The 26,562-nt window shown below is 32.4% G+C and overlaps 1 protein-coding gene across 1 annotated transcript in view; it reads right to left on the bottom strand.

The window, feature by feature from the left end:
* The window catches only part of LOC143543244 (uncharacterized), a 74,171-nt gene that overhangs the window by 4,639 nt on the left and 42,970 nt on the right, over window positions 1–26,562 (bottom strand). The window contains exons 6-8 of the mRNA XM_077035611.1: window positions 20,912–21,076; window positions 19,907–19,967; window positions 14,780–14,811 (exon numbers count right to left, since the gene is read on the bottom strand). Coding sequence (XP_076891726.1) covers window positions 14,780–14,811; window positions 19,907–19,967; window positions 20,912–21,076 — 258 coding nt within the window. The remainder of the gene's footprint in view (window positions 1–14,779; window positions 14,812–19,906; window positions 19,968–20,911; window positions 21,077–26,562) is intronic.

Raw genomic sequence — 26,562 nt, 5'->3', positions numbered from 1 at the left:
GGTTCAGGTTTTGTTTTGATGACAAAAAATTGTTACTAAAGATTGGGCTCACTGGTTTAGCATAAAACCCGACCGTGAATACCGATACGTACAAGGGCAGACCCACATAGGTCGGGCCGGGGTCCCGGGACACCAATGTTTTTTTAAAAATTACCTAGAGGCGGTATATTAAAATTTGTAAGGAACCCATAAAATTAATACTTGGAACCCTTACTATTAAAGTTGAACTGGTCTGGTGGAAAATCTCTTGTTTTACCTTTGAGAGGTTGTAGGTTCAAGTCTCTCCATGCTCTGTTTTTGTTGTATTTTTTTTTCATATCCTAGTCAATATTAGTTATTTATTTAGGGTATTTATGCCTTTCATTAGTTTCTCCCATGTAGCCATTATCACCATGCAACATTCTTTTATTACTTATCTTGTTTATGTATATTATAATTAATCATTTATCTGTAGATGGCAATGCGGGTTTTGCATATTCTTTTATTACTTATCTTGTTTATGTATATTATAATTAATCATTTATTTGTGTTAGAGTTATTTTTTATGTTTTAGTCCTGTATGTAAGATTATATATATAAGCTTACGTTTGTGTTTTCCAGGTATGAATAAAATGAATTAAAAGTCTATGTTCTATCTAGTTTCTAATCTAGATTCTTTCTACTTACTCGTTTCCAATGAAACCGTATTTCTATGTTTTATTATGTTCCTCATCTCAACCTGACCTGACCCGAAAAATTTGTAAACCGAAAAAACTAGGACCCCATTGGCAAAAACTCCTGGGTCCACCACTGGATACGTAACATGTTAATTTTTAGTTGAAAAACTATAGCAATATCATTCTCAAATTAAAAAGAATAAAATGCTCTTTTTATAATGTAAATTTTTTACAAAAATATTAAATTATGAAACCGTTGAGTTCATTTAAAAATCACTGTTCTCTATTTTTTACCTTTTATTTATTTTCACTTATTATCTTTTCTATTTCTATTAGATTACACGTATCTTTTTATAATTTACTTTCATACAAAAAAACCTTAAAACAAATATTTAACTGGTATAAATATATAGGCTAGAGCTAACAACTTAAAATTGCTCAAGTAGTTATATATCAACTAGAAAAATATATACTTATACATATTTATGCAATTAGGAATTATATTTTTTACATGACAACGGTTGAATAAGACCAAAATAAACTATACACTGACTTGACCCAACCCAAACGACCGAACCAAAATCAACTCTGGGTATGTTTGGTTGGAGGTAATGGAATGATGGGAGAATGGAATGGGAGAATGAATGGAATGGACAAGGGAATTGAATGGATTATTACCATTCCTTTTTTTTGTTTGGTTAACATATAGGAATGAAATGAATTATTACTTTATGTTGTTTGGTATAAAAAAATTGTATGAATGAAATAGAAATAATAAAAACACGCATATCTCAAAATACTTTTTACAACAATAATAGTAATAATAAACTACAATGGCGACAGTGATAGCTCCGGCGACGAAAACGGTGTTGGCGGCGATGGTGGTGGTGGCGGCGGTCAAGCAATAGGGGTGGTAGTGGTAGCATTGGTAGTGATGACAATGGTACGATGGTGGTGGTCAGGAAACGACAATGGTGGTGGAGGTGATGGTCAGGCAGCGACGGTGACAATGGTTGCGGTGGTTACGACGACATTGTTGGCAGCGACGGTGGCGGTGGCAACGCTGGTGGCGGCGGCGGCGGCGGTGGTGTCGATGGTGGTGGTGGTGGTGGTTGTTAGGTGGTGTTGTTGTTGAGAATGTAGGGTGAAGGAGGAATAGAATGAAAAAAAGAAGTGGGGTGGAAAGGAATGGTTTTGATGGAATGGGATTCCATGTGTAATAGATGATTCCATTCAATTGAACAATCAAACACCGCTTTTCTCATTCCCACGTAATGAATAATTCCATTCCCCTTGTCATTACTGCATACCAAACGCTACCTTGCTCAAACCGAGCCGTATCAATCAAACGTCTTATACAGACGAGAAGGTATAAGCTCACGCTTAAATTATTTAATTAGTATTTACTTAATTTTATTGAATAAACTAAACGCTTGTGAAATAAACGAACCGAGCTTTAACTTATGATAAAAGTAACAATTTTAAGACGATCGAGTAATTAACCAACGAATGACAGGTAAAGAAAACATAAGACATCGCTTTATTCACAGCCTAATTCATTCAAACTTTTAATTAAAAACTAGTTTCTTAATATTTCACATACACAACACAACACAACGTAATCTAACTTTTTACTTTTATATTCATAAGTCAACTAAACTAAATCTTTTGTTATCTTTATATGAAGTTATGAACTATGATTATTTTATTCAAACGTTTAATAATATTACAATAATTATACAATAATTATTTCTTTCACATTCTAATAACCTATTTATAAATTCGAACTAAAATAAATTTTCATGAACTCATACAAAAAACATATCTTTTTTACATAATTCCGGTTTGATATAAACGTATACTAAAATATTGAAAAAGAAAATCTAAAAAAGTTTATATATTTAGTTTTTTTACTTAAAAAAAGTTGCAACCTAGGTTGAAATGGAGACCTAGTTTGGTTCGGAACTACTAGAAGAACAACTAGTGAGAAAGAAAAATAAAATAAAATATGAACCACTATTTGTTTGCCACTTGGCATTTAGGTTTGAAATGGAGACCTAGTTTGGTTCGGTTGTGTGCATCAACAGTTAAAAAAATAGTCTTCTTTTCTAGTGTTGTGCCACACCTTACAACCCATCTCAATAGAGGTTGCAATAAATGTAATCTAAAGTTATTTTTTTTTAGAATGACCAACTAAGTAACGTCGGGTACTTCGTATGCAGCCTCTATTAGCTAAAGGTAGCCCGAGCTGGCCACGAGTCTGGACGGACGGAGCCCCTAGCGGTCCACCTATTGAGGGATTCCCCGGATAAAACCCAACCCCCACGCCCGCCAAATGGCACGACAGCGAGGAGCCGGTAAAACCGGGTAAGATCAGGACTCGAACCCTGGCAAGCCAGGATCATCCCTCTATCTCCCATATAGATTGGTGATAGTGAGGTTTGAACCCCTGTCTCTCACTAGTAAAATGAGTGCTTTACCATTTAGCCACATCCAATTTATGTAATCTAAAGTTATTAAATTTATTTACCTGATTACTTCTATTATTAATAATAATCTTAATAGCGCTTGTTATAAGTACTAATATAGCTAGGTTAAAAACTCGTGTTTGCGTCGGGTTGAATAACAATAGTTACAAAAGTCATAAATCTCTTATAAACTTCTAGTAGCTGAGATTATGCATTGTTTATGATCATAAAAATGAAAGGTTACACAAAAATAATGTGTGTATAATTAATGAATGTATCTATCTATTCTAATAAAGTAAAATAATTATGAACACTTGTCATGTTTTGATTAATTCTCATAATTTTTTCCCTTCAAAACTAATTTACCCTAATATATGTAATATATCAATAATTATGCACTTTTCTTTTACACTATATTTATATAATATCTATATATTTTTATAAATATAAATATTAACATATTATTTTACTACATATTTCAAAATACTTGGGTGAATTTCAAAAATCAACAACAAATCATGTTTCTCAAATGAAAATTGTTTCGGGTTTTTTATGGAGCTAAAAATTGATATTATGGGTCAAAAGTTGGTAAATAGATTATTTGGTACAAATTAACTACATTTAGGTAAAAATTTGTTACTGATCAAAAATGAAAATTTTGATTATTTTTAAAAGTTTGAGAATGCAAAATAGATTTATTGTCAAATTTGTTATGGGTTCAAAGTGTTGAATTTAAATTGTCAAAAGTATGAAAATTAGAATTTTAAACATGATTCGGGTTTAAAATTTATTTTTAAGGGATTGTTTAAAATAATCAAAAGGTTCGGGATTTGGCAAATGACTATTTTTCCCTCAACTATTAAAATGTAAGAAAAGATTGCGACCACTTTCGACATACCACCCCCATGCCTATTTATGCTTCTAACTTTTATCAATTTTGAAATATTTATATTAACATTAATTTTTCCTTCAATGGTGATCATAATGTTGTATGGGAAGCATGTCATGGAAAACTATGCTCAAATAAAACAAAATATTCACAAAATTGGATGGGTTAATATGTTATTTTTTATGTTGTCATTATGAGAAAATAGAGAAGCCATCCGAAACTTATCATAATCTTTTTCATGGTATAGCTCAGAAAAACATAGCTCTTGAAGAACATCCATTGTTACAATTTAATATTCCACTTTCCTTTAATTAGTGGTAAATTGATAAATATATCAATAGAGGTAACGCTCCTTTTGTATTTAGCCTGAATGGTTAGAACTACTATCGTATGAGAAGCTTTATTTTCAAAATTTGTTCATAACCAAAAGTCTTTCAATTATACATATATGGCACCGAGAATGAATTTTTCAATAGAAAGAAATATTTTCGGGTACGTTTTTGCACGAGCATTTTTTAATAAGTTCATTTAAAAAAATAATTTTGTGATATAAATAAAATCAATTTATGTACACATTGTATAGATACAAGCATAGATGTAATACATTTTTTTCATATACGCTATGTAATTATTTGTTTTATTTATAATTTTATAATTTGAATTATCCCGTGTATGACACGGGCTCTAAAACTAGTCATATTATAAACAAAAATGATCCGTATAACATGATATAGAAATATTCTTATTAAGTATATTAAGAAGACTGGTTTAGCCGAACCCACTGAACTCTATATGGCTCTGCTATTAGCCAGCATCACATTCATCAACATAACTGATTTTATTAAGTCAAACACAATTAATTAAAAAATTTTAGTGTCTGTTTGGTATAAGGTAATAGAATAGTAAGAGAATTGAATAAACAAAGGAATGGAATGGATACGAGAATAGAATGGATCACTATCATTCAAGTGCCATGTTTGGTTACCCTCTGGGAATGAAACGCATCAATACATTGTGTTCTTTGGTATACGCGAAAAGATGAAAGAATGGAATACAGTTAATCATTCAAGTGTCATGTTTGGTTACCCTTTGGGAATGAAACGCATCAATACATTGTGTTCTTTGGTATACGCGAAAAGACGAAAGAATGGAATATAGTTAATAAGAATGACAAAATTATCCATTATTCAAAATAATTTGTTTTACCAATTTTCACAACATTATCCAATTAATATATATAAATAAATTAAACATGCTTCGTAATTTATATAAACAAAAATCGGTAGATTGAAATTTAGAATGATATGAACAAATCATGGTGGAATTATAGAACATTTTATTAAAAATGTTTTCAATTGCTATGTTTTAGTATAAGAATTATGAAATGCTGTTGAAAAACAAAATGGATAATTAACATGAAAATAAGGTAAAGAAGGGTGGGAGGAGTGGAAATAACTATTATTAGAAAAAAACCATTCCTTTGGTAATGACTCATCATTTCCAATTTACAATCAAACACGCTTATTTTCATTATGTTTAAATGAGTCATTTCATTCCAACCTTCGTTAACTCATGTCACACGCAAATTTAGTATGTTATTATCACATTAAAGCAACATTTATAGTTTGTAAAAATAAGTATGCGTGATAGATAGTTGAATACTATTAAAAAAAATAAACACATGAGAACTGCTTAAGCAAATAATTTATTAATTATAATCAAAAAAGTTTAGAATATGTTAATTTTTTCAAAACAACTTAAATCAAACTATTACTTTTAAATTTATAATACTTTATATAGGCGGGCTCAAAAATTAAGTCAAATAACAGTTAATTCTTTTTATTAAATCAACTATTACTTCTAAATTTAGGAAAATTGGAAATCAATAATATCACATTTTGTGTATTGGCCGATAATAATCTTACCTTTAAAAATCACTAGCAATGGTCCCACCTTTTAACTATTTTTGTCTCACTGGTCATCCGTTAAAAAATACTTAACGTCGTTATGTTTTTTCCCTAGTTTCAAACCAATGTTTTAGGGCTTTTGATCGGAAGAACGATATGAGTCGACTAATGTAAAACTTATTTCGAAACGGTGATTCAAATGTCTTGATTTTTGTTAATTGGAAATTCAAGCACCCGAATTGAAACATTGTTTCGTCGTTTGAATCACCATTTGAGATAAGTTTTACACTGGTCGATCCGTATCGTTATTCCGATCAAAAGCCCTAAAACATTGGTTTGAAACTAGGGAAAAAACATAACGACGTTAAGTATTTTTTAATGGAGGACCAGTGAGACAAAAATAGTTAAAATGTGGGACCATTGCTAGTGATTTTTAATGGTGAGATTATTAACGTCCAATACACAAAAGGTGGGATGATTGATTTTCAATTTTCCTTAAATTTACAATGCTTTTTATAGACGGGCTCAAAAATTAAGTCAAATAAAAGTTAATTTTTTTTATTAATCGGCAACTGGTTAGAATAAAATTAAGTAATTATAACAAGCAATAACTACTATAACCCCAAAACAAAACAAAACAAAACAAAAAATGTTTTTAAAACCAGGGGAATGTTCATGTGTATTTTAGTCTTAATATGAGAACGTAGGAAATAATATCAATTTATAAAAAAACGAGAACGTAAGAAACAATATCAACTACAATATCTATCTACATAAACAATTATTTATAATAACAAATAAAAAAACCTAAAAATTACAACAAAAGAATCAAAATCAAGAACGAAATAATAACAGCAAATACCAACAAATACTTATATCAACAAAAGAAGAAATCTAATAATAACAACAAAATATAAATAAGCAAATACTTATAATGTCTCATAATTGAAAATTAGCAACTACGAACAAAAAATAACAGCAAACACTTATAAAAATAAAGCTAATAACGACAGCAAATTGGTTCCCACTATTTTCATGTTAAGAATAAAATGTATTTGATTCTGTTTCTTTAAAATCATATGTGTTACAATGAAAGCACAAAATAAAATAGATAAAAGCCCATAATTCTCATTCATGGTTAGGTTATAATAGGAAGTATAGTTTTTGTAGGAAAAATAAGAAGTAATCTTGTCCATTGATTCTGGATATGGAGGGTTGAGATTAGTTTAGGGGGAAATCAAGTGTGAACATAAGGGGAAGGGTATAAAAGAAATATAAAAGAAATAACACATTTGTTGACTTTCTCTCTTCACATGCAAGGTAAATGCCAAATTCCCCCATCAATTTTAAACGTCCACAACTTTTCTTACTATGTTTTTATTGAAAAACAAATTCACCATAATAACGAGTGTCTTTTTATCTTTAATATGAGTACCATATTGTAATATAAAAATTAAAAAAAAATTAGTGAGTTTTTTACAAATTGTGTTTTACCAAAATTGTATTATACAATAGTATTTTTCTCCATTATGTCATACAATTGTGTTTTTTATTGTGTTTTTATCATTGTGTTTTTTTTTCATAGTGTTTTTTTCCATTCTGTTTTTTACATTGTGTTTTTCATAATGTTTTTCCATTGTGTTTTTTCGGACTTTTCCGGCGAGGTGGTGGCGGTGGGTGACGGGTGTGGTGGCGGTGGGCGGTGGTTGTAGGAGATGATTGAAGATGTAATTGAGTTTTATGTAAGTGGATTTTTGAAATGAATGTAAGTGGGTTTTGAGATTAAAGTAAGTGGGTTTTGATATAAAATTGTTAAGACAAAAATACCCTATTTCCTAGCCTTCTTAAGAAAATCAAACTTCTTATTTGAACCTAACCCTTCCCATTCATACCCAATTTTTTTAAGGTGTTATTTTCTTTTCAAAATTCAAATCAATAACGATTAAGCAAGAATCATTTATTTGAGTTACAAAATTTGACTTATTGTTAATTTGATTTCAAACCTATTTAAATTGAACTACAAGTATTTATTAATGTTTTAATTAGATAATTAGGAGTTTCAAACCTAAGAATACATGAATGATGAATTTTATTTTTAAGTTAAAACTACTATGATTTAAAACAATACGATTTGACCTGAATTTATTCAAATCGTAACCCTTTTTAACTAGCATGTTTTGACCGAACCAATTTGATATTTTTTTAAAACAACCTGTTTCGAACCGAACTCTTTCCGTTCATAACCTTTTTCAAGCCGAATTAATTTTACTAAAAAGCCATTGACCTGAACTAAATATGAGCCTGATAATTAACATAAAAACTAAAATGACGTGAATAGTAAAATTATCTTTGTTTCTATATATAAACTTTTATATAACATTGTAGCTTTTGCATTTGTTTTTGAGACTTATGTAAAACAAGAAGTTGAATCTTACACACACATATATAAAATAACTTTGACCATCTTTTAGTTGAAATTGGTCAAGCTTGTGCACTCATATAAAGAAACGACCTTAGTCACAACACTATTGGTTATGTCGTTTACCAACTATGAGCGGATTGGTTTTGTCCATTACGGCTTGATCACAATTTTAACCAAAAAGGTCACCAAAAAAAAAAAAAAACTTTGAGGTAACCATAAAATATAGTATAAGGACAAATTATTTGAGAAATATTATGAACTGCTATAACTTCTTTTCAACTACGCTCCAATTTTTATTCACAAATGTAGTGAACTTGTACCAAACACTTTTGACCCGTAAATTCATAATATCTCTGTAAAAAAAATCAAGCTGTTGAAACCAACCATTTTTTCTGAGGTAATAACTTAATTGAGGTAATTAGAAACAGTTAAAAATATAATTTTAAGAAAGCAATAATTGGTTTAATTGAAGTAATTAATAAGTACTAAATAGTAATAAATGCATTATTATATCATTTAACATAAAAATTGAAGGAATGTTGATTATTAAATTAGTTAATTAGCTGGAATATATATAAATGGAAATTGATTAGTTGACAACTCATGTGGATGGCATATTTGAAATTCATGTGGAACATGTTTTGCATTAATAGATTAGTTAGATTGGATGCTATGAATTGAACAGATGATCAACAGCAATGAGTTGGGTGAAATTGTTTCGAAATGGATGGAATAGATTAATACAAGAATTATTCGAAGATAAATACCAGAAATCGATAATTGACTCCCAACAAAATTAGAGTGAGATTAATACACGATAAGCTCGGCCACTTCTATCTAGTACGCATCTATGAGAAGCTCAATGCTTTTATCTCACCAATCAAATCGCTAAGATTAACCAGTTTACTTTCAAACACCAACGCATTTCTAGTCTTCTATATACACCAAATGGTTGTTAAGCATCCTGAGGGCTCGAGCTCGGTTTATTTTATGCTCTATAAATCTCAGCACGTGAGTAATTTTACACATCAATTAAAATAAATACAAAATATATTGTAAGGGTTGTGATTTGTGACCGATGAGAATGAGATGTGTAATTATTTTTTACAGAAAATATGAATCATGGATTTAAAATGAATTTACATAAAAAAAGAGAAATTTTAATTAGTTAAATGATTCAAGTTTTGGATAATTTAAACTAACATAAATTTAAAAAAAACCTAAATTCATAATAAATAAATTTTGTAGATTTAGAGAGATTTCAAATATTAGTACCCATTTTATAAGAGATCTAAAATGATAACCAAAAAAAAAAAATCTGAGAGGAAACAAACAACATTGAAGATGTCAACGAGGATAATATAACTTCTACGATATTCTGATGACCTATGCATTTGGGAAAGTTGAATACCTATCAAATTAAATTGTTTTGTTTGGAGATTATCATTAACACGGTCTTCTCGAGTTTCATTTAAAGAAAGAAAAGAAAGGAAAATAAGGGATGGAAAAAATTTGTTGTGTTCCAGAGTTTCATTTAAGAAAGGAGAGAAAAGAAGGGAAGGGAGGAGAAAATAAGGAATAAAATAATAAAAAATGTATCTTTCTAAATTAGAAAGATTAGGAAGGAAAGAAAATAAAAAAAAAAGTGATGTCAAAAGAAAAGACAAGAAGAGAAAATTTTATTTTCCTTCATTTTCTTTTCATAAACGAACTAGTGGCAGCTAATTTAATTGGTCGGGGTATTCATTCAATTTCATCTTTGGCGAACGTGGAATAAAAAATAATTACACATCTCATTCTCATCGATTTCTTCTGGGTTGGGTTGTATTATTTTGTTTTCTTTTCTTTGTTTGCTGTGTATTCTCTCTCCCTCTCCTTCAGAGTTTGTTTTTTAATGCATTGCTGTTCAAATATATATATATATATATATATATATATATAATTTCTGCTGGAACTTCAAATGAGTGGACTAATTTTAACTTTCATGATATACTTAACAGATTTTAGTTATACTCAACATATTTAACCGAATAATTGAAATAAAAACACAAGAACAAATATTCTTTAGCGATTGTACCGAAACGCATTTTTCAATATGTATGTAAAACAGAACGACCACAGTCCTTCTATAGCTAAAGAACCATCACAACAGTTTGTTGAAACATTGCAACTCTTCGTAAAAGAGTATGACAGCCGGTGGTTATAATTGTTGGTAGTTATTCTGTTGCATAAGCGAGACAACCCTCAACAATAACTTTATCACCAATGCAACGATTAATGCTGATAAATGTGGAGGAAGAAGAACCACTGGCGGTTTATGTTAAATGCCCCCTAAACCCAAAAGGGCTATTGGCAGGTGAGTTATTACTTAAACAAGCTCGAGACTAAAAGAATAAACAGGCCCGTGAAGAACTTAAATGCGCCCGAGCCCAAACAAAAGTAAGCTTATTTAATCAGAGGTGTTCGGTTTCAGGTGTTGTTTAATCAGGTTTTGGGCTGCATCGAGTCAGGTTCAATATTTTTTTTTGTTGTTTAATCGAGTTTTGGGTTGCTTTAGGTCAGGTTCTGGTAAGTAAAGTGTTTTTTTACTCAGGTTATGGGTGGCTTCGGGTCGGATCAGTAAGTGAGTTCGGGTCGGTTTCAAATGGGCCATATTAAAAGAACTAACAGGAAAATGGGTCAAATAAGTTAAAGATATACTAAATCGTTTTATTAAAAGATTTTGGTTATTACTGAAAAATAAAAGATTTTATCCGTCGAACACCATTGATTTTTTTTTTTTTGTGAACTTTTACCACCAAAAAGGTCAACTTTGGCTAAAAAGGTCTATTCCACCTGTTTGGCTAAAAAATTTTAATCGAGCCGGTTGGCTTAAACACTTTATTTGGCCTGTTTGACTAGAACCAAGAGGAAAATTGATAATTTAGGGTCAAGTTAATGGTATTTGGAAACTGAAAAAATCGAAACCGAACTGAAATGAAAACAAAAAAAACTGAAATCGAACTGATATGGATGAAAAAAATGAAACCAAAACCGAACTGACTTAAAGTAACTTAAAACTTTTTTGGCATGTTTGAGGTTTGATCCATATTCCTTTAAGTCAATTTCACATACTGAAGTTATTGTTAGAATTGCTAACATGTTGTGCATGTGGACTGCAATGCCCCAAGTGTCCTAACTATTTTTTAGTTACAGCAACACTTTTGGAATTTGTAGATGATATGGCAGTAGAAACTGCAACTGATAATTAAGCAGCATAAACAAGTAGGGTTATGCTTCCCAACCTGTTGTGGCATTACGTTGTCGGGTTATGATGTGTTGGAGGTTGTTAACAAGATTGGAATTATCTTAGCTAAAGTTTTATTGCTTTAGTCAAAAGTTGTATTTTGATTTTCGACATTACGGTTTTGTTGTCTCGAGTAGATTTAAAAATTTCTTATGTTTGATCAAAAGTTGTTAGTGGATCATATTTTTAATTTATATTGAAAGTACATTTGTTGTAACGTGAAGAGCTATGCTTCCATATTTGTGATATAATTAATAAAAAATACCAGTATTTGTCACATGGTGATCTAAAGTCTCAACACAATCCTAGATCAAATTTATAGTTTGTCATTATGATATTAAAATAATTATTTAGTTTAGATTGTAAAGAAAAGAAAAATGCTAATGTGATTACAACATGATAAACAATAAACATATCTTTAAGAGGCTTGATAAAATAAAACCAATGATGACTGCATATTATATTGTCGGCAACGCAGCATCGGGACACTGACTAATTGCATATTAACAGCAACCCGGTGTCGATGACAAAACCTAATCGCACCAACTTGCTGTCGATGACAATCAATTATCACTTACCACTGCTCGCGTTTGGCTACTGTTCACAACTACCACCGATGATCAATAGCAACTTATTAACGATACTCACCTCCTACTAATGATTAATTCTCGCGTAACTTTCGAAGCAAATTCTAATGACTTGTTAACAAGCAAGAACCCTATAAGCGGATGAAGGGTGTTAAAAGAGGACATGTTATGAGCAAATGAGGAATCTTGCAAATTGGAAGTATAGCAAGAGCTTAAATTCTGTTTTGAAATGAAAGGTTAGTTGATTTAAACAATTTTTTACCCCCTCTCTAACTATACTTGCTGCCAGGGTAGCATAACTTCAAAGAAAGGCTATAAGATTAAGCAACTTTCCCAAAATGTCATTCAATCAGTAGCGGATCTTGAACAATTAATCTAGGTGGGCCAAACTCAATACATATAATTTATTTTTTGTTTTCAGAAAAATTGCACTACTGAGCGAAAAAGCTGGTCGACCTGGCCCAAGGAAAGAACCGCCCCTGCATACAATATCAAATTGCAGTTGTTAGAGCCAACTCACTACTAATTTATAAACTTGTATACCTGCAAAGATCATATTTATAAAAATTTATGGCACGGTATTAAATGATGTGTTATATGAAATACCTGGATCTAAGGGTCTACACTATTACCATCAAAGTTTGACAGCATGGGATATTGGTGCATACATCTTGGATATTATCCTTTCTCGTGAATTTGCTTGCACTTGATCCCTCCAATCATCCGATTCCATGCTGGTGTCACCAATGAGCTGGTTTTGTTGAACACTAGACATGTTTGGAATGTTCTGCAAGCTTGAACTTGGACTGGCACCACTTGCCATGGTGGGTTGGTGTAAGCCACTGACAGGTGATGATTCAAACGATAAACTAGAAGAGCCTTGCATTCCGGTTGAACCATTTTTATTGTGCTTGCTCTGTGACATCACTTGTTGAATATTATTAGATGGCACGATATTAGGAAGATGCGAAAAAAAACATAAGTTTTAGTTAACATATACAAACGTAAAAAATTGCCACGGTATCACAACTTCAAAAAAAGATAACAAAATTAAGCAGTTCTCCAAGATATCATGAAATATAAAAGTTCTAGTGTTGTGGCCCACTCACTGTATTTTGTGGTCGAGAGCGAGACCGCCTATTTGCATTGATCATATGAATAATCTGCTTCTCATAAGAAACTGCCTTGTCTTTATGAATAGCTAATATTTCATGCTTAGGGATTTGTAAAAATCGCATGAAATGCTCCAACATCTTTTTAACGACTTTCAGCTGCGCATGGAACTCGTTTTTTGGTTGTTCAGGAAGAGAATCGTACTGCACAACAAAATGTTTACAGTAGGTTTATAAATAAACAATTTCCTTAGGCTGTATGCTTTTGCAAGATAATACTATTGTCAAATAGTATTATATACCAACTTAATTACCTGCTGCAATCTGGAGAGAATTTTCAGGTGTATGACCTTCAGTTCTGGTAGGTACAAGTCCTTCATAGATTTTATCTGTATTCAGAACAATAAAAAAACAGTTACAAACAAAAAACCATGTATACGCTTTTTACATTAGATTGATATTTCATCAGTAACATCCTTTTTACTCAAATAGATTTTATTTTTGAAACCAGTGAGAAGAAACGCAAAGGTAAACTTTGGTTTAACATAATAAGCAGCACCTTTTGATACACTTTCTCTTGCCAATCTTCGCCATTTGGATTATCCGTCTGAGCTGTCAGATCTATAAATGTTACAGAAGAGCAGAAGCTTTAAGCATTAGCATGCAGAAAATATAGTTTGAATAGTTAAAAATAAGCAGATTGATTAGCAAAAAAAGCCTACTTGATGAAGGCTCTGGTGCAGCTCTCTTTTGTGGACATAACCGTTTCTGCATATCCATCACATATTGCTTCTGAAAACCGACTGCAGTTGCAGTTGCAAGCCTTTGCGTGAATCGGGAATGTGTTTGTTGTAACTGCTGCAAATATTGCATATGAGCGTGTGCTTGTGCTTGTGCTTGTGCTCGCAGCTGTTGGGCTGATAGTATCCGCCTATTTCCATTGATGGCATGAACAATATGCTTCTCATAAGTGCCCAGCTTGTCTTTATAACTAGCTAATAATATTTCATGCTTAGGCATTTGTAAGAACTGCATGAGACGCTCCAACTTATCTTTAGATAGTTTTAGCCTCTCAAATTGCTCATTTTTTAGTTGCGGAGGAAGAGAATCGTGCTGCACAACAGTATATGTATTCATCAAATGCCTTTGGTATATGCTTTTGCAAGTTTTAACATATTATCTTAAACGATTTGACAATATTCGACATGGTTTTAAACTGGAACAATTTCCAACTTTGATACGAGACACTAACTTACCTGTTGTAATTTGGAAAGAACTTTCTGGTGAGTGTCACACAATTCAAGTAGATACAGATCCTTCATAGCTTTTATCTGTAACCAGAAGAAAAAAAACCAGTTCATTTAGTCTATGTGTTCAACTCAAAAGCAAATTGAAAAATCAGGCGCTTTCGCTGCTTTTAAAACAACGTAAGATAACAATAGCATACAACACCTTTTGATACACTTCCTCTTGCCAATCTTCACCTTCCTCTGGCCAATCTTCAACATTATGATAGCATGTCTGAGTTGTCGATTCTATTCGATACAGATCCTTTATAGATTCAATCTATAAGAAAAAGAAATTCAAATTTATAGTGCCTATCTATCATTTAAAGTCTTAACTTCAATGCTATTCAATGACATTTGATTGATATTTTATCAGCAACAATTATTTACAGTTCCTTTTGATGATTTTGTTCAACTCAAAAACAATGTATAAACCTCAAGTGCTTTATATAATAATTTAAGATAATATACATCACCATTTGATACACTTCCTCTTGCCCATCATTAAAATCTGGATTGTAGGTCTGAGCTGTCGTCTCTAGTAGAAACAAATCCTTCATCGCATCTATCTGTAATAAAATTTTTTTAAAAAAAATCAAGGTTATAATGCCTATCATTTTGAGTTTGTTCAACTCAAAAGCAATGTACAAAATCCCGGGTGCTTTAAAAAAATTAAGATAATATATACACATCACCTTTTGATGCACTTCCTCTTGCCAATCTCCGCCATTTGCTGTCAAATCTATAACTGCTGAGGGGTTTACACTATTATTTAAAGCAGCAGAGTTCGAACGCGTGGGATTTTGTAATCTGTTCTCCATAGTCATCATCATGAAGCATATCTTCCGTGTATATTCAGATGCAAACAAAGTAAAATACATGTTTTAAGACCCCAATGCGTACGCCAAACAGACTTCTAAAATCTTTGTTCCACAAAAGCAAAAAACGCAATAACCAAAAACCACAAAGCTAGTTAATAATATAAAAGACACAGCAAACCTGACAAGCAGTATAAACCTCGTCTTCAACTCTCTCAGCTATATTCTTAAGTTCTTGTAGTCGCTCATATCCGGAAAATGGAAGATGCATCTTCAAGTTATCCATTCTACACATAATTAATAAAGTACATATGTCACTCAACATAATGCAAATACATTATTTAAAAAGAACCATATAAGTACATACATCTTGTCCACGCTCCTTTGTCGTTGCGGTTGAGCCATCCAGTCACCATATTCCAATGCAGGGTCATCGACAGCGCAACTTGCAACCTGATTATACATCCACGTACTCGTATCCATCTTCTGTTTGATGACTGATCTTCACAGTGACAGTCTATATATAATGATAAAATTGTTATAAGCGAGGCTAATAAAAATGGCAGCTGAAACCGTAGTATGATTGCATAAAAGTGTGCTGCAACTATTCTAAAACCACAGTATGATTGTGTGTCACAAGAAATTTGACAGTATTTTGAAAAATTAGAGGAATTTGTGTGTGATCAGACATAGGGGTGTTAAACGGATAGTGCCCGCGGATTCACGGGTCCCACTTGGCACGTACCCGAAAATTAAACATGACCCAGAACTGAAGAGTTTGCAAAACATGTGAACCCGAACACAGCCCGCATAATTGTGGGTTGACCTGACCACCACCTGTTTGACCCAAAAGTTTTTTATATTTTATTGCTTTCACATATTAATACTTTAAATTTATATTTTTACAACAAAAAGTTACAATCTTAAATAAAACAATTTCATTTTAATTATAAAATGTTATGCCAATCTCATTTTTAGCTTTAAACTTTGCCATAAAATACCAAACCAATATAATTATTACATAAAAAACATTAATATAATATTATAAACAATAAATAAGTTAAACAGGTCAAGCCACGAGCCCGCCAGGTTGACCCAAACATGACCGGTTTAGCTAAACATGTTCGTGGGTTTGACCAGAAACTAACCCAAACCCGCGGATTTCGTGTCTGTTTTTGTGTAGTGTCAAAAATACAAAATGCCATGAACAGTAAAGCAGCATCAGTTTTCAACAATTTAATATTCTTTTGTTTAAACTTTTTTTTTTTAGTTTTGTAATCATCTCATAATATATTATAATAACGTAACAAAGTTTGGTGCCATTATAAACCAAAAACAATATGTATTCCAACAAAACCAGACACAATGTCAACAAACCTGAAATCGAATGGTCTTATGAATCGAACTGATCGGTGATCGAATATATGATTCTGTTTCAAAACCCTTTTTTTGTTTCTTAAATTAAAAATAAAAGTGTTACCAAGTTTTACTTTTAACCTAATTTGGTAAATGCTTTATGGGAGGTTTTTACGATACGGTCCCTATGGTTTAGCATAAGTATCGGATATGGGGTCTAAGGTTTTAATTAAAGTAATAAGTTTTTCTTTTGTTATTGTTTTTGTTAAATTCAGATGAAATGAACTAAATAGTTATAAAGGTATTTGGGAATTCCAACGGGTAATGCTAACACTAACGAGTTTACACGATCGTCACGGGTATTGGGTTGGGTTAAGACAAACTGGGATAACCAATACTAGTCTCCTGGCCATCCCTACTTCAAATTTGCATGGTTGATGAAAACTTGTATGAAAATGATGGATGGTGAAAACTGATGATTGGTTGTACACAACATTTTGTGTGTGTGGGAGTTAGAGCCATATGAAAGTGTACTTTATTCTTAATGTAGATATCATAAATTAATTTTGGACTTGAATCTGATAGTAGGCCTGTAAACGAACCGAACGTTCGTGAACCGTTCGACAGGAAGTTCGTTTATGTTCGTTTAATTAAACGAACGAACATGAACACATGTTCCATTCGTTCATTTATGTTCATGAACGTTCGTTTATGTTCGTTTATTTATGTTTGTTTATGTATTAATAGAAAGTAATTAAATATTATCAAGATAGGTCATCTACTTAAATGTTTTATATTTGTTAATTTGTGTTTATTTAAGTTTTTTCATTTAAGTTCGTTTATGTTTATTTGTGTTTATTTACATTTGTTTATGTATGTTCGTTTATCTTTGTTCAGTTATGTTTGTTTAGATTTTAAACAAACGAACAAAAATGACCCTTTTTAAATAAACGAACATGAACATAAATATTTGTTCGATTAAGTGTCCGTGTTCTTTTAAAGTTAAATGAACGAGCACGAACATTCCCTTGTTCGTGTTCATTCGATTCATTTACAGGCTTTCATTATTCACATTTACGAATACATCGGTCTCAATCTCTAGGCTCTGCCGATTTTATTTGTGTTCGTTTGTGTTCGTGAACATATTAATTTCCTTAATGAACGAACACGAACATAAAATCTCGTTCGGTAAGTGTTCGTGAACCGTTCATGAACACATTATATTCTTAGCGAACGAACATGAACAAGGCCTTGTTCGTGTTCGTTCGGTTCATTTACAGCCCTACCTGATAGAAAACACAAATAAAAAAAAAATTGGGTTAATTAGCAGTAGGGTGTACATGTTCATTGAAATCAATTTTCTTTTACTAAATCAACTTCATTTTCTATGGGAATTATTTTGATTTTGTTGCGGATGATTTCAAAATTTCAAGTAAGATATCGTGTATTGAAGGAACCGGTTCTAGATCGGTTACTTAACCAAAATCTATACCCAATATATCCGAGTAGACTTTACCCTGGGGTATTAGAACACCCGGGTTCTTTTTGCACTACTTTTCATACAACTTTCCGAGCATTATTCTGATTTAGACCTGACAAAACAAACTGACTTAAATAAGGTTTAACAAATAAGGTTTGAGTTAAAATGGGCTATAGCCAAATTTGGTTTGGGTCAAAATGTTAATTGCATCTTTCCAATTACTATAAAGACTTGAAATTTCTATAATTTTCTTGAATATTTTGTGGATCATTATTGCATGAAATCAAACGCTCAAAGCTATCATGGGAAGTTAGTGGATCAAACACGTTTTAAGCAACAATTATATAATTGCTGAGCCATATTTGCTTTGAGCTAGAGGCGGGGCAAAAAAAAAAAAAAAACAAAACAGGCTCAAGATCAACCTGGTGCACCCAACCCGCGGGTACGAACCAGGTTTCAATTTCTCATACAAACCGTTACCGGAACCAGTTTCACCTCTACCCAATCAAAACTTGGACCCAACCATACCTGGCACCGGTTCCTGACAAAACCTGACCATGAATGTTGTGCACAATTACGCATGACAAGTAAATAAAATAAGGCTTCAATTGCGAATTTCACTATGTATACCCAAGATATCATACAATATGAAAGTTAAATAAGTTTTAGTTCAAATATACAAATGTAAAAGCAAGGAAGATGGCATCTATACTTGTTGCCTACTAACCTATTTACCACCCATTAGACTACAGTTACATTAAAAGGCATTCTAGTGTACCATTCTTCTATATACACACAACTAATATGCAATACATGCACTTCCCAGGATAGCATAAGTTTAAACAAAGATAACAAAATAAGTAGCTCTCCCAAGATATCATGCAACATGAAAGTTCAATTGCTGGGTCCACTTGTCATATTATGCTGTCAAAAGTAAAACCTGGGTCAAGCTTGTGCTTGCTGCTGAGAGGCCGCCGATTTCCGCCTCAAATTGATAGCAAAAATAATCTGCCTCTCGTAAGTGGGTAGTTTGTCTTTATAACAAGCTGATACTTCATGCTTAGGGATTTGTAAGAGTTCCATGAAACACTCCACCACATTTTTAAATTTTTTCAGTTTCTCAAGTCGCCCGTTTTCAGGTTGCTGAGGAAGAGAATTGTACTGGAAAACAAAAGGTTTTCAACAAATGTTTTTAAATTGAAAAGATTTCCATTTTTAATATGAGCCATTAACTTACCTGATGCAGTTTGGAAATGAGTTCCTGGTGCATGTCATTCAAATCTGGCAGATACAGTTCCTTCATAGCTTTTATCTGTAAAACGTTGGAAAACAAATGATATTCAAAATACATTATCCGCCTTTAGTTGTTTGATGCTATTTGAAAAGAAAAAGAACAGTAATGACTGCAAAAACTTGAATACACTCTTGACATTTAACTGAAATTTTCAGTAACAGCTTTTTAACTCAAATAGATATAATCAGTGCCAAAAAACGAAGAAGCAAAAGTAAGCTTTGGTTTAGAATAGCGGTGTTTAAATAAGTAACTCGAAAGCAAATTGTGCTTTCACTACTTTAAAACAATGTAAGATAACAATAACATATAACGCCTTTTGATATAATTCCTCTTGCCAATCATCACCATTTAGATTGCCCATCTGAGCTGTCGAATCTAGCAGATACAGCTCTTTCATAGCTTTTATCTGTAATCAATAGAAAAATAAAAAAAAACAAAAAAAAACAAGAAAGCAAGGTTATAGGGTCTATAATTGGAAAGAGATTTAATAATACCACTCATAGTTCATAAAAAGCATTAGGTAGCGTTTGGTATGCAAGAATGACAGTAGGAATGGAATGATTCATTACGTGGGAATGAAAAAAGTGGTGTTTGGTTGCTTAATGGAATGAAATCATCCATTACACATGGAATCCCATTCTATCAAAACCATTCCTTCCCACCCCCCTTCTTTTTTTTCATTCCATTCCTCCTTCACCATACTTTCTCAACAACACTACCACCTAACAACCACCACCACCACCACCATTGGCACCACCACCACCACCGCCGCCACCACCATCGCCACCGCCGCCGCCATTTTCGTCCCCGGAGCTACCACCGTCGTCATTGTAGGGGTTTTTTTTTTTTGGGGGGGGGGGGGGGTTAAAAAGTATTTTGAGACATGAGTGTTTTTATTATTTTTATTTCATTTCTACAATTTTTTTGGATACCAAACAATAAAAATTAATAATTGATTTCATTCCTAAAGGTTAACCAAACAAGACAAAGGTATAGTAATGATCCATTTCATTCCCTTGTCCATTCCATTCCTTCTCCCATTCCATTCTCCCTTCATTCCATTACCTTCAACCAAACATACCCTTAGTAAAAATACGTGATTCCCCTTTAGTTTCCTCTCATTTTAAGTCAAAACTTCAAAACAAAAAAAATCGCAAAAATCTAGTATAAAAAAGAATGACAATACATGCAGGATTACACCCAAAAACTTTATATATACTCTTGACATTTGATCGATATAGTATCAGCAACGAATATTTACAGCACCTTTTAACGATGGTATAAGAACCTCAGGAGCTTTAAAAGAAATGTAAGATAATTTACAACACCTTATGATCCACTCCCTCTTACCTTTTGATACACTTCCTCTCGCCAACCTCCGCTATTTGCTGTTGAATCTAATGATACTGAGGGGTTTACATTATTATATAACACAGCAGAGTTTGAGCGTATAGGAAGTTGTAATCTAGTCTCCATAGTCAGCATCATGAAGCATATCTTCCGTGTATATTCAGACTGCAATCAAAATAAATTGCATATTATCACTTGTCCTTAAGAGTTGCAAAATCTTCATTCCACAAAAGTAAAAAGGCAATGACCGACAACTACAAAACCATTTACCAATATAAAGAAGACAAAAAAACCTGCGATGTGGCAGCAGTATAAATCTCCTTTTCAACCCTCTCAGCTATTTTCTTAAGTTCCTTCAGTCTCTCGTATTCGGTGAATGGGAGATGCCTCTTCAGGGTATCCATTCTACACATAATAAAGCATGGGTGAGCAATAACCGAACTGAAATTAGCCAAAAACCAAATTAACCGAAAAGCGGTTATCGGTTAATTTTTGCACACTCAATTAGGGATAACCGAGCCATTCATACTGTCATATATTTCTAGCTTTTATATCTCCGTTGCATGTATTTCATGTTTTATACCACCATTTCATGTATTTATACATCATTTCATGTACTTCAAAGTTAAAATTTTAGCCCAAATTTGTTTTTGGTTATTAAGCGAAACTAACTAAACCGAACCGATTGGTTGATTTTGCTGAGGCTAATAACTAAACTGAACCGTGAATAAAGTACATGTCACTTAAAATAATGCACAAAAATTTCATGAAAGGCAGCACATAATAATTATACAAAATAAAAGTGTAGAGAAACAGTCATATCAAGCAATTAACACTCTAAGCATTATAACCACCAAGCACAAAAGAATAAGAAATCAAATTAGAGAATAGTAAAGGTGCATACATGTTGTTGACGATCCTTTTCCGTTGCAATTGAGCCTTGTTCCAATCACTAGATTCCACACGATTACTAGTTTTCATCCTCATCCTCTCTTCGCTGATTGATTTTCAATCCTGTTGTAACACTTAATAACAATTGATGCTAAAAAGCGTACGTACCTTCCTACCAGTCATACGGATGCTCGGAGTTGCTTGCTTGCGTCAGTTAGGAAATAATTATTAAAATTTAAAAATATAAAGAAAAATCAATTATACTCCCATAATTTATAGTCTACATGGACCAAACGATGAATGATATAAAAGAAAAACACAACGTTTTTAAAGTTCACCGTATATGGACCATGTGTTATTTTCTATCATTTTTTATTCTCAAATTAATAACAACCATTCAAATCTAAAAATGAATTGATTGAGTTTTTTACCAAGTTTGGTGTAGTTACAAAAAATATTTACCATTTTGATGTACTTTTAAACATATTTACCAAATTGGGTACTTTTTAAAATCTTTTTGTTTTTAACTAATCTATATATATATCATTTACTTTTTTCAATATATAATAAAATTAGAAAGCATAATATTAAGCAAAAATAAGGCTTACCATATTTTTGTCATTTACTACATCCAAATTTAGAGAAAATTTCAGAAAAAAAGCTACAAAAATTAAAAAAATCTGCAAAAATAAAAAGAAAATTTTCAATAATTTATGAAAAAAAACAACAATTTTCCGTTACAATAGCAATTTGAGACATCGCGTTAAAATCCTCATTTTGAATTATGTTTGATATTAAATTAACCGTATTCATCCTAAATGATGATGCAACCTGAGATAAAATCAATATGATAAAGAAATGGTACTCAACTATAATAAAGACAACTACTAAGGCTAAGGGGTGTGGGGGGCTCTAATGGGGGCTCCAGCCAATAATATTATGACGTGTGGCTGAGAGAGAAACTAGATAAGGGGTGTGTTGGAGCCCCTGGCCCTGGTGTGGAGGGGCTCCAGCGAATTTTTTTTTTATTTTTTTATAAATATATTCAAACAACGTATTATTAAAAAAACCTATAAATTATTAAAAAAACACACATTTTTTTTAAAATTCAAATTACAAAAAAAAACATACTAAAAATTAAACAAACAATAATACTTAATAATAACACTAATCTAATACAAGATCATCGAGTACGACGACATTTTTTTTAAAAAAAAAGTTGGGAAGATGGGTTGATTTTGGGTTTTATTTTGAAGTTGTGGTGATTGATATGGGTGAAATGAGGTATTTTATAGATGAAATGGGGTATTATTTAGGGAAAAAATATTTTTTTTTTTTAATTTAATCCCTTCCCAACGGCTCTTTTTACCTTCCCAACGTCCATTTTCTCTCTCTTCTCTCGCGACCAGCCTCACGCCTGCCTGGATTTCTGCGCTCGCGCCCCTGCTCGCGCCCCGGTGATGTGGGGTTAGCGCCCCGGGGCGCGAGCGGAGGGGCTCTAGCGCCCCGGTGATGTGGGGTTAGCGCCCCGGGGCGCGAGCGGAGGGGCTCTAGCGCCCCGGTTAGCGGCCCACACCCCTCAGCCTAACTATGCTTATGTACTCCACTCAAAAAGACAAATTGCATGCTACACAATCTGAAACATATATTATTATAAACATATATTAATAAATCAATAGCATACCTTAGAAATCGTTTTTTTTTTTTTTTCGAAATCTGATTGCCAAACAACACAAGTAAAATCAAAGAGTAACAGCACAAACATGTAATCAAAATAAACAAAAACTAGTATAATCGCAGTAACTGTCGGGTGAATCGAACGTCCTCTACACCGAAACCGAAGTCTGAACGGATCTGATAGTTGAGGGAATGAGGGAACTGTGGAGAGATCTGGTTGCTACTTGCGTTTGATTATGGGAAAGATCTGGTTGCGACTTGCGTTCGATTACGGGAGACCAAACATCGGAGAGGTTGAGGGAATTAGTGGCGGATGTAGTTAACACTTAGGGGTAGCATCCGCTACCCCTCAACTTTTCGTCAGCAGTGTAAATTTTTTTCCTTTTGGGTCGATTTTCGTATTTCGCTACCCCTGAAAAAAGATATTGCGTTATCCCTACTTGTTTAAAAGCCAACCAATTAAAAAGTTCAAATTAAATAAAAGCCAAACAAATTTATAGCCCAAAGCAAATAAAAACAACTAATATTTTTTTCTTTTGTTTGAACGAAAAGTATTAAAAAGAAACAGACTCAAACAAAAACATGCTTAACAGAATCATCATTTTTTAAAAGTTTAAATCAAAAAGCCCAAACAAATTTATAGCCCAAAGCAAATAGAAACCAATAACCTTTTTTTCTTTTGTTTGAACGATAAACATATAACAGAAACAGACTCAGCAGAATGATCATTTTGATGTCAAAATTTTTAATACGGTTTTGGATATGTATATTCAAGAACTTGGAAATAGAATTAGAGCATGTTTGTGATTGAGTTTGAAAAATGCTTATCGGTGTTTTTTAAAAAGGAAATAAGTTAAAATGTGTTTGTCAATCACGAAAATCCTTTTTATTTTAATTTTCTTGAAGGGGTTAGAATACAGTTTTCTAAAGGCTCCAAATCCTGGCTTTTAATAATGTTTAAAAAGTAAAAGCCAATAAGTATAATTCAAACTCAATCCCAAACATGCTCTTAATGAGATCTCAACTAGTTTGTTAGAAAATATGTCTGGTTTAAATCTTGAGATTCGTTTTCCAAGTTTGACATATCTATGATGGTGGAAATTTCAAAAATGTATCTGAATTATTTTGGTAATGAATAAAGAGGGTGTATTTCGATAATTATGACAAACTGAAAATTTTTCTTACTTTTTCAGACACTCATCACGACTTGACTCAAATTTTCGGGACGAAAATTCTTTAACATGGGAATGATGTGACAATCGTCAATTTCAGGTTAACTCTGTTAACTCAACTCCGTCAATTCAAACTTAAGATCACTGAATCTATAACGCACACTTCATTACATTTAAACTAGGGTTTAAATGACGCTTAACACTCACTACATGTGTAGTCTTTCGGGATTTGCACCGAAACGCAAACGAGTTGACGCAAACGATTGATGAATAAACGAAAAACGTCAAAACAGTAATTATGTGATAACTATGTGTTAGACTTATGTGTTATGTGATAACATGGTTATAAACGTAAACTCAAGATGTAAACAAGTTAGTTTAAGCTAGGAAAAGTAATACTTAGAAGTGGAGGGGCCAAAGTGTAACATAGTATTCTATAAATAATAACAATAAACAAACCCTAACTTATTTTCTTTTCTCCCTAATCCCGATCGGAAACCCCAAACCCCTCCCTTGGCTGCCGTCGACTTACACACACATATACACCAAGAATTCAAGTGTTTTGATTGAAGAATAAGGTGCTAGGAAGGTATAATCGATTATCCTATGCATCCTTTATACTTGATTTTGATGTTTGTTGGGTTAACTACAAACCCTAGCTGCCGATTTTCTTATGGTGTTGTGTTAATATGATTGTTGTTGATTTGTTAATGATATGATAACTAGAATTGATATTGTTACATACTAATTTCTTGTGTCTTTGATTTGAGTTCAAACAAAAACCCTAATCATGTATGTAAAGGTGTAATTGATGTGCATAGATGGTGTTTATTGAGTCTAGAGTGTTATATGAATGCATGATAGTTCATAGATAGTTAATATGTTGAGTTTGGATGCAAACAGTTTCTGGACAGAATGTGTATTTGATGTTTAAGTGACTGTAACGAGGTGTAAATGTGAAAATTGGTTGAGATTATTGATACTACAGTAAACTAGGTTGAGTCTAGTTTCTAAAGAATATAAATTTGCAATTTTTGGACGTGTAAATTTAACTTTTATGATTTTACAAAAACGTTGTGCAAAGCTGAGTTGTTAGACCTGCTGTTAGGTTGTTTTGTAAATATTATATCTCATGAACTACGAGACCAATTGGGTTGGTTCCACTTCTGGAAGTTGACTTATTGAGTTAGGAACCTAACCCAAGTGGTCTTGCATTTATTGGATTTTTCGTTTAACGGGAATTGCAAATAACATTCTGTTGCGCATGAGTTTGACTGTTATGAGTTTGCTGTAATGATTTGATGATTGTGAGAAAACTATGTGGAATAAAAATATAATAAAATATGTTCTGGAAACCTAAGACATATATGCTTCTGTGATGATTTTTGGTAAATTAATTGAGATGCTATGATCGGTGGAATAGTACAATCTTTCAAGTAGAATTTCTGTCTCGGTGAAACTAGCTGCTGAGTTTTGTGAAAATGCATGAAACATGATACTTGCTATATAATTGTTATGTTTTGACCAAATTGCCCTTATGGGGAATAATGACTAGTTAATTGTCATGATTTGACCAAAATGCCCTTACGGGGAGTAATTTCTAGTGATGTACTTTATGAATACGTGACACGTAAACAATTGTTCACACATGTATTGTATCACGAATGTACTTGTTAAAGTCACACACGATTCACAAACGAAACACGAAACATGTTATGTGCATAGGTATTATGTGCCGGGTCTAGAGACTCGATAATATTCCGAAACTTAGAAAAATCTCTTTGTTGTTTTAGAACGCTAGAGAGAGTTTTTCTGTGACGCGCATCTTGGTGATTTAATTTGGGAACTACTTCGCAAACAGTGAGTTTCACTTTCCCCTTTTTAAACTTTTTAAACGCTGTTCACTTGGGG

This window comes from Bidens hawaiensis, unplaced genomic scaffold (genome assembly GCF_021521415.1).
Source record: "Bidens hawaiensis isolate Kalapana, Puna unplaced genomic scaffold, B.hawaiensis_p1.1 tig00013115_1, whole genome shotgun sequence".
Classification (NCBI taxonomy): Eukaryota; Viridiplantae; Streptophyta; class Magnoliopsida; order Asterales; family Asteraceae; genus Bidens; species Bidens hawaiensis.
Note: the sequence above shows the minus strand (reverse complement) of the source record. Positions and strands in the feature narration are given on the sequence as shown.